Source organism: Oncorhynchus masou, chromosome 15 (assembly GCF_036934945.1).
Source record: "Oncorhynchus masou masou isolate Uvic2021 chromosome 15, UVic_Omas_1.1, whole genome shotgun sequence".
Classification (NCBI taxonomy): Eukaryota; Metazoa; Chordata; class Actinopteri; order Salmoniformes; family Salmonidae; genus Oncorhynchus; species Oncorhynchus masou.
In genome coordinates, this window is record NC_088226.1 from 64,196,268 (window position 1) to 64,206,355 (window position 10,088).

The window sequence follows — 10,088 nt, forward strand, 5'->3', positions numbered from 1 at the left end:
ATTTGCAATTTACCGTTACTTAGTTACTTTACAATGTGTGTGTCACTTTAAAGATAGTCAGTATGTATTTTCCTTCCTGTGAACCACATCTATAGAAGACATTTGATCGGACATTACATTTCACCCGTAGGATATTCTCCTTGGGACTTTCAACGTTAATATCTCATATCTCACTACTCTAGACTAAGTTAACCTCTCCTTTGGATATTAATTTCTTTCAGCATCGTACAGGTTCAATTATTCTGTTCGCCTAGAATTACCCTGCCTTCTCACCAAGCCTAATTTATCCTCACCTGTTTTATATATATCTTATCTGCTACTTCTTGATAGTCAGACTACTTCCCATATACAGATAGACTACTCAGGTTCAAACTTTATTTAGGTATGTTTTTGAATTAATGGCTATCATATTTGTACGGAACAATTATAACAATCCTAATTCTCCAATGCGTACTATATCCCTCCTTAATAACCTTCTGGCTTGCAAAACCAGGATTTATTAAGCTGTAGTTTATTTATGGTAGTGCACCTTACCACAGGTCCATTTCAGACCTGTTTCCTTCCTATCGATTTTGGTTAAAACCCAAGGTAGAAACCCATTGTATTTGTTCAGAATATTCAAGCACCTATTATTGATCAAATCCAAACTCCTTTATAACATTTAATCAATAAATATCCTAAATAATCCCTCCCAAATTCGAGAATAACGGCTACTGACCTGCTGCCGCCTGCGGAAAGCACTGTTCGCTTGGATCTGTCACCGTACCTGCCGTCTGTAGTGTATACCGGCCTGTTTTTAACCTCCATTCAGGAGCCAGGTCTTTAATAACGTGCACGATTTTTCCGGCGTACGACCTTCAGATGGCAGGGACGGATTTTTAGATCAGGCTCGAAGGACCAATTGTTGAAGGAATTTAATTCCTCTGTTTTAATTCCCAATTAAAATTGAACACTCTGTCAATTCATAAGAATTTGTAAGACCCTTATTTTATAGGAATGGACAGAGCCCTGGTCTTAAAATCAAGTAACAGCCTTTATTGAAGAGAGTACTGAGTACACACACATTTTAGCACAGGTTATAAACTGAAAATGACGTCAGCGTTTTCTAAATGTTCCGTCTCTTCTTGACACTGGTAGAAAGCCTCTATAGCTCTCAAGCCTTCCCTCCTCGCCTAGAGCCAAGGTCAGTCAGTGTAGATAAGCATTCTAGACAGTCTGGAGATATAGTTCATTCATTTGTACCAAGGAACAGACCGTCATTGTTCTAAACTCTTGACCACATTCACAAGAAAGAAAACTCAAGAAAGAAAACTCAAACAAATACAGTAACATTTAGTATTGTAATTAGTACATATACAGTAACATAGTAGTATTCTGATTAGTACATCCTGATTGAAATGTATACATAATTAGTCATTATAGATAAAAATTCCCTTAACAATCTCTTTTTCCTCTTGACAGTTGTAAACTTTGCGAGGCGTGTGACTTCGCCCATCTCTTCACAAAGCCCACCACATGCACTGTTTTCATAACAACAACTGGATGGATCCAGAAAGACTTACTGTGGGAATAAATATCACTGAATGACGAAAATAATGGACTAAAGTAGACTAATGCAATTGAAGGCTTGTATGAAATAGTTTCTTACTGAAACTCCCAAAGTCGTCCAATCGTTGTAATACATTTGAAGCAAAAGCCTACCCGCTTGTGGTAAACGAGATGATAATTTCCGCACCATTTTCAGCGGGACAGTGCTATCGCGCTGCTTTGAGACAAGCTACTCTTGATTAAAATCAATCAATGTGAGATTTTTGTTTCCACTGAATCTGCTTTTGATATTGGTTAGGCTGGGGAAATGTTAGCTCAATTGAGGTGCTGATCATGATCATCTTGTCTAATTGGCTAATTTATTAGAACATTTTGCCAGCATGTTATGTAGTTTAATATTTTTCTCTTCACTAGCAGCGCTTAGTATCCTAGACCTACTCCCAACCAAAAGCCTGACTTGTCTCAATTGTTTCACTGAATCTCTGTCTGTGTAGGCTATTGGTTAATTATTTTCTGGCTGGGCAAATAAGTGTAGGTTGTATAGCTCATCTATTCGTTTGCTCCTCTATCACTGATCCGAAACATTTAACATGCAATAATGTAGCCTAAATCAAGTTTAGGCCTATTATTTTGCTGGATCGCGTAATGTGAACTCCAAAAGCCATTGGAGGTTGTAAAATATGAACACGAGACTCGCATGCTTTTGAAAATAGGATTGCTATTATTTTCTATTGGTATCATGATGAAGACACTCTCAATGTAAGACCCTACACTTGCGAGGGTATGAAAGAGATGAAATGTGGGTCAAAAAAGCAAGGACTTTTTTGACGACAGCGGTTCCACGGGTGACTGTCACCAGTTGTAAGGGAAAAATATGATTAGTATTTTATTCTGTTATATTCCATTATATTCTTACTATAAGATATGTGTGTCGACTGTGATTGGGGTCGTTATGTCTTGTCTGTTTAATGAACAAAATAATGAACTATTGATATCATTCATTTGCACTGTAAACCCCAAGGCAATGTTTTACTCAAATACTTCTTGTAAGTGGTACTCAAAGGCAATGAAAAGTCGTTATTACTAAAAATGTTTATGTGGTACTAACTCAAAACTAAATGAGAAGTCATTCAATTTAAGTATACCTTACTCAAGAAAATAGCATTTGTATTACTCATATGAAAGTAGTACAGTAAATCATATGTCATATGTGAATGCAGTATTAGTGAACTCCTGTGGCCTTCACCAAGTGAGTTGCTCGGCGAATCTTATCATTAAACTTAATGACATTACATATCTCATGAGGACTTATTTTGAGGCCTAATAAAATTCCAGTAATTTTCCCAAATTTGCCAGATTTCCTAAAAATCCTGGTTGAAGGATTTCCAGGAACCTTCCAACCAGGATTTGTGGAAAACCAGGGAAATGTACAAGGATTTCCCAACCATACCTGCAAGTCACATTATGTTGACCAGCAAAGTGACATGTAACTCTTCTTGGGTTCCAGCAAAATGTAGAATAGCCAACAGAATTATATTAACCTGAAACTGCATTCATTATAACAGACAGAGTTGGAAAAGGGGTAAACAGACTAGCTAACCTTTTAAAACTGGAACAACTATTTCAGCAATGGGTGCAAAAAATCTAACTAAATGATTGGATTCATTTAGAAAAATATGTTATTTATCTTTGTGTAGCATAAAAATGATCAATGAATCACTCAATGTACATGCGAAAACACAGATGTAAAAAAATATCATAAAAACATTTACCCTGCAGTAGAGCATGCTTTTAAAAAGTTAATTTGTTATCCTAACTTTTTTTTTAATGTGTTGATCTGACTTCTCATTTAGTTTTGAGTCAGTACAACATAAACATTTGAAGAAATAATGTGTTGAATTTGAGTTAAAAATGCCTTGGGGATTACAATATATGTGTCGGTGCCATCCTATGGGTGTGTGTGTGTGTGTTAGGAGGGGCTCCAACGTGTCCCTGACCCTGGACATGTGTTCTCCTGGCTGTACGGAGCCCTATGGCTATGGTGCCCAGCTCTCCCCCAGAGACCAGACTGCCAAGGAGTACCTGAGAGAGGGAACAAACGCACTCAGCCCTGCCCAGCTCCACACACGCGCTATGGACGACCAAGCCCTACAGGCAGAGTTCTATGTGAGTAACACACAAACCCACCAAGGAGCTCTCAACACCCAGAGGCTACTGTAAACAGTGTATGAGATGTTGACACAGTGAAATGCATTAGCATTCTCAGCTCTATAGAGGATGCATTACACCTTTAGGCTGAGATATACACTCACAATCACACACACACACTCTCTCTAAGACAGAGGTAGGTCTACACAATCACACATTCTCTAAGGTAGATGTATACACTCACTATTAGTGTAAACCAAAGTTTCCCAAACTCAGTCCTGGGGCCCCCTCTGCGAGCACCGACTTTGAGCAACCCTGGTCTAAACTGCGTGTGCAATAGACACAAACCAAGATGAGCACACACAATCATGCACCAGAGACACCATTTCCTGGACACAACCACACATCAAGCTACTGTGCATCCATTGTTCTGTTGCCAGGAAACTCCCATGAACTTTGTTGACCCAAAGGAGTACAACTATCCAGGGCTGGTGAGGAAGAACCGCTACAAGACCATCCTGCCTAGTGAGTGGACACACTCCCAACAGCAGTCATTTCGAAACACTCTCTGAACCTCACAAATAAAAGCAGAGACACACACACACAGGCAGTTGTCTGGGTCTTGTGATATGCTCCTGTGTTTTCCAGACACACACAGTAGAGTGATCCTCCAGACAGCAGATGGAGATGAATTCCTAAGGACCTACATCAATGCTAACTACCTACAGGTAGGTCTCTGTCTAACTACCTACAGGTAGGTCTCTGTCTAACTACCTACAGGTAGGTCTCTGTCTAACTACCTACAGGTAGGTCTCTGTCTAACTACCTACAGGTAGGTCTCTGTCTAACTACCTACAGGTAGGTCTCTGTCTAACTACCTACAGGTAGGTCTCTGTCTAACAACATAGAGGTAGGTCTCTGTCTAACAACATAGATGGTAGGTCTCTGTCTAACAACATACAGGTAGGTCTCTGTCTAACTACCTACAGGTAGGTCTCTGTCTAACTACCTACAGGTAGGTCTCTGTCTAACTACCTACAGGTAGGTCTCTGTCTAACTACCTACAGGTAGGTCTCTGTCTAACTACCTACAGGTAGGTCTCTGTCTAACAACATACAGGTAGGTCTCTGTCTAACAACATACAGGTAGGTCTCTGTCTAACAACATACAGGTAGGTCTCTGTCTAACAACATACAGGTAGGTCTCTGTCTAACAACATACAGGTAGATCTCTGTCTAACTACCTACAGGTAGGTTTCTGTCTAATTACTTACAGGTAGGTGTCTGTCTGCCTACTGCTCCATCTCAACTAATTCATGTACAAGCAGTGCCGTCCCAGCCAATAAGCCACATAAGTGGACGATTAGGGCCCAGCGGCTTGTCAGCTAGGGCCTTGTGTGCAAGTTTTCTCATCCATGGTCCTGCGAGAACTACTGTGTTGCTGTCACTAGAACTACTGTGTTGCTGTCACTAGAACTACTGTGTTGCTGTCACTAGAACTACTGTGTTGCTGTCACTAGAACTACTGTGTTGCTGTCACTAGAACTACTGTGTTGCTGTCACTAGAACTACTGTGTTGCTGTCACTAGAACTACTGTGTTGCTGTCATTAGAACTACTGTGTTGCTGTCACTAGAACTACTGTGTTGCTGTCACTAGAACTACTGTGTTGCTGTCACTAGAACAACTGTGTTGCTGTCACTAGAACTACTGTGTTGCTGTCACTAGAACTACCTTGTTGCTGTCATTAGAACTACTGTGTTGCTGTCATTAGAACTACTGTGTTGCTGTCATTAGAACTACTGTGTGGCTGTCACTAGAACTAGAGTGTTGCTGTCCACAGGGTTACGGGGGTGAGGAGCGGGCGTACATCGCTACCCAAGGTCCTACAGTTAACACGGTGGGAGACTTCTGGAGGATGGTGTGGCAGGAACGCTGTCCTATAATCATCATGATCACTAACCTAGAGGAGAAGAATGAGGTAGGGAGGGAGGGAGGGAGGGAGAAAGAGGTAGACCAGAGGTAAATGCCCATGTGAACTCTGGCTCTCTGTTGCCCCTTACAGAAATGTGCAGAGTACTGGCCTGAGGACTCTGTGTCCCACGAGGGCATCCTGATCACGGTTGTCACGGTAACCCAGGAGGACGACTACAGCCTGAGGGTCTTCAGTCTGAAGGTAAGAATAATACTACAGTATGCATCTATACACCAATGCCAAGGACATCACAGGAGGCTGCTGAGGGGAGAATGGCACATAAAATTGGCCTTTACGACGCAAATGTAATGGCATTAAACACCTGGAAACCATGTGTTTGATGTATTTGTGTGTGTGTGAGACAGTGTGATGGAGAGGAGCGCAGCCTCAGGCAGTACTGGTACACCTCCTGGCCTGACCAGAAGACCCCAGACAAAGCCCCGCCCCTCCTGGAGCTGGTACAGGAAGTGGAGCAGGCAAGAGAGGAAGCTCTGCTCACCAGCGGCCCTGTCATCGTCCACTGCAGGTGGGGTTGGAAACACAGACATTATACCCACACCTATTACCGTCAGTAGGGAGGATGTCTCAGTGGATTTTTTGGAAGGTCTGTGCCCCTAGTATTGAAGATGTGTGGCAGCATTGGAAGGTGTGTGCTCCTAGAGATAGAAGATGTGTGGCAGTATTGGATGGTCTGTGCCCCTAGAGATTGAAGATGTGTGGCAGCATTGGAAGGTCTGTGCTCCTAGAGATAGAAGATGTGTGGCAGTATTGGAAGGTGTGTGCTCCTAGAGATAGAAGATGTGTGGCAGCATTGGAAGGTGTGTGCTCCTAGAGATAGAAGAGGGCAGCATTGCAGAAATGCTCGTGGTTGGTCAGGTCTAATACATTAATGGTTCCTCTTCATTCTCCTCCTATTCATCCTCCTCCTCTTCATCTTCACCCTCTTCTTCCTCTTCATCCTCCTCCCAGTGCTGGGATAGGTCGGACAGGCTGTTTCATCGCCACCTCCATCCTGTGTAAACAGCTGAGGAGTGAGGGTGTGGTCGACATACTGAGGACCACCTGCCAGCTCCGCCTCGACAGGTCAGTCTACCGTCTGTCTTTCTTTACACCTGTCTGTCTTTGTCTCTTTCCTGACGTGTGTGTGTGTGTGTGTGTGTGTGTGTGTGTGTGTGTGTGTGTGTGTGTGTGTGTGTGTGTGTGTGTGTGTGTGTGTGTGTGTGTGTGTGTGTGTGTGTGTGTGTGCGACAGAGGCGGGATGATCCAGACGGGTGAGCAGTACCAGTTTGTGCACCACGTCCTCAGCCTGTACGAGAAGCAGCTGTCCCACACTGCAGAGGAGTAGAGCACTACACCTGTACCTCCATCTTAATGTCACCCTTTAACGCACAGACACAACAACATCCTGCCCCCTTCCATTTCAGAGGCCCACATACGAAAAGCCCAATCTTGATTTGAGAACTTTGCTTATAAGGCAAGACGGAAACTGCTGAGGTTTCATTATGCTGCCAGAAATTATTTTAAATAAAACAACTGCTATGAATTAAAACATTTTACTGATTTGCTTTGCGGACGATGCTCTAAAAGTAGTGATGATGAAACGTTCTGTCACTTCTAACTCAAACATTTGTTTTCACACTTGCCAGAGGTCTATCCAGGATATCTTATCCGGTATACCCAATCAAGTGCCAGTTAACTTTGGATTATTCAGATTCCTCCAGATCAGAAAACGTTCAGCCTATATTAAAACAGTGATGCTAAACAATCGCACAGTGAGGGGTCACATGTTCGTCTGAAACGTAAGCATACCAAACTATCCCCTATGAGCAGGATGAAAAGACATGCTCACTGGGTCTCTTTACGTTAAAACGGTACAGCAGGCCTTTCAAACTCCTGGTGCAGTCAGGAGTCACCTCATCTTCAGGTTGCACGGTGCTCCGTGTTCATTACCATTGACTGAGCCATGTACCATAGAACTCTACAGAACCATAGAGGAATGTAACCATTAGGTAACTAGGCATTGTGTGCAGTCCCTACAGTATTACAGTGTCATGTGTATGTGCAGTCAGTCCGTCATCATCATGATCTCACACAGAGGCATCATGTGACCACCGAGACTGAGGGGGCGTGTGCATGTCTCATCTCCTGGGTTCACACATGAGCTGTTAGGACCGTCACATAGTGGAAGAATCCAGAGATAGAGGAGTAGCAAAACTTGCCCCTGTTCTTTTTTTTTAAGGTGTAAAATAGCCTGGGTGCCAGTCTGCATCGGCTCGGTGACAACCTCGTATGGTATTGTCATACCTTTACCATAACAATGGAGTCAGAAAAAGCACAAACAGGTCTGGGACCAGGATAGGAGTAAATCAGATAGGAGCAGAAAAGGACAAATGTAAAGGTTGCGAGAAGAAACAACACTTCAAACTGGAGTTTATCTTAACTCTATTTGATGGTTTTGCTTTCTTTCTTAGTTGTTATTTCCCCTCTCACAAAGGATGCATGCTGGGAAAACCTGACCCCCCCTAACCCTTCCCATCAGTGCCCCCTCAGTGGTGTTGGGATGATGACACATCTACTCTCAACAGTAGCCTAAACACATGCGTGAGGTTAGCTGCCCATGATTGTTGTATAGATAGGCCAAGCCTAATCCGTATGAAGCACAATAGACCAACTATGGTTGTGTCTCTGATGTTCAGCTGTAAATGTTATTTTCTGTATCGTGTTTTGACTGTGTTGACTTAAATGGATTGCATGTGCTGTATGGGACTCTCGTAAGTCCACAATCAAAGCGAAGTGATTGGTTGTCCAGCTTTCCGTTGTGTAAGCGTTCTCCTATTATGTTGCAATGCTTTTGATACAGTTTGCTTTTGTGAAACCAACCAGAGATATTTTTAGAACATTTTGATACAATCCTTTCGAGTAGATGCCTTGTGTATATTACCATTTACACCACAATGGAATGTAGCTCATACTGTGGTCAAACCATTGGTTTATATTGCAAGATTTGACAGATAAAAAATAAAAAAATGTGACAACTAACTAAGTTACCTTACAACAACAACAAACACTGATTATGTTTTGTCTACAGTATTACTTTTGATGCCTCTAGGCTTTGCTTTAATATGCTTTGCTTTATGTGTCCAAGATTTTATCTTGTTTTCACAGAGTCCTTAATTAAACATTCCCCATATTCAATTTAATGACATAAGGAAAATCACACTGTGGTTTCACTCTAAATGTTCACACTGTAGTTAGGACATTTGTGGTGTGTGGTTTCTCTTCAATGCCAATGTCCATGAGAGGAACAGCTTGCAGCCAGGGTTTAGATGTGGTTAACACCTCCGATACTTAATATTCTGACCTACAGTGTGGTTTCTCTTGGTGTGTAACTGATTGAATTGGGGCCTGTGACTCTTGGCCAGACTGGCTTTACAACAACATGAGAAATAATATGAGCTACGTGTATGGCAGCTAAAACAATGATTAAGAGTTGTATGTAAGAAATCTCGGACAACATTCATCTTGATTGAATACAACTGGTCAATTACAGCGAACATCACCAGGAGACAATCTCCTTGTTTTGGTTTGAAAGGCATCTCAAGAAGTCAGCACTAGTATTTCATCCTCTGATTTGAAACTGACAAAATGTTGAGTTTTGAAGATGGAAAATAGCTGAAACTTGGAGAAGCTGGAAATTAAACTGTGAAATCCTTTCTTGATAACACTTATTGCAATTGATCCAACAGCTCCACTTTAAGTGCTTGCTTTCTGTGCTGACCGGGTCTCATTCCCGTGATGTAAAAGAAGATAGGTCAAATTCAAGTAGCCAATCCAGTGAGCTAAATCGGTTGAATAGATGTGGAAAATATGTCTCTTTGGTTGAAGATGTTGAAAGTACATATTTTTGGTTGAAAATATATTACAAATACATTTTTGGGGATGAAAATATGTTGAACGGTGTGCTTTTGGTTGAAAATAAATGTAAAGACAGTTTTCGACCAGTTCTGCTCACTGGGAAAATATCAGACATACTCAAACCAACCAGCAAACAACCTACTCCTCTCCTCTGCTACTGCAGTATTGCTTTAAGTTGTGAGTTTTTGCATCCAAATAAAAGTCGATTTTCATGAATCTGTGTTGTCATTTCTCTAAGAATTCTTTGTCTGACTCTAAATAGCAAAGTTAAAACAAGTTTTAAAAATAACACATTTATGCGAATGCCTTTATCATAGTATTACTTCAGTAATGGCACATTTCCATGGAGGATTTACCCCAGTCTTTTACCCAACATGCTCAGACTTTTCTGTTTCTATCTATGTAGCCTGGCACCCGTGTCTCACTGGGCCATGGGTCCAGTGGACCTGGAGCCAAGGCAAGGCCCTGGGTACTTTTCAGCGCTGCATTTCCATAACAATGGCT

General features: G+C 41.9%; 1 protein-coding gene across 3 annotated transcripts in view; it reads left to right on the top strand.

Annotated features, from left to right (window-relative positions):
* Positions 1 to 9,800, top strand: part of LOC135556637 (tyrosine-protein phosphatase non-receptor type 5-like) — a 34,858-nt gene extending 25,058 nt beyond the window's left edge. For all 3 annotated transcript variants that reach the window (XM_064989997.1, XM_064989996.1, XM_064989998.1), the window contains exons 7-14: positions 3,522 to 3,714; positions 4,137 to 4,221; positions 4,345 to 4,424; positions 5,538 to 5,675; positions 5,760 to 5,870; positions 6,035 to 6,195; positions 6,639 to 6,752; positions 6,921 to 9,800. In XM_064989997.1, the coding sequence (XP_064846069.1) occupies positions 3,522 to 3,714; positions 4,137 to 4,221; positions 4,345 to 4,424; positions 5,538 to 5,675; positions 5,760 to 5,870; positions 6,035 to 6,195; positions 6,639 to 6,752; positions 6,921 to 7,014 (976 nt within the window). In that variant the 3' untranslated portion in view covers positions 7,015 to 9,800. The remainder of the gene's footprint in view (positions 1 to 3,521; positions 3,715 to 4,136; positions 4,222 to 4,344; positions 4,425 to 5,537; positions 5,676 to 5,759; positions 5,871 to 6,034; positions 6,196 to 6,638; positions 6,753 to 6,920) is intronic.
* Positions 9,801 to 10,088: the final 288 nt, after the last annotated feature.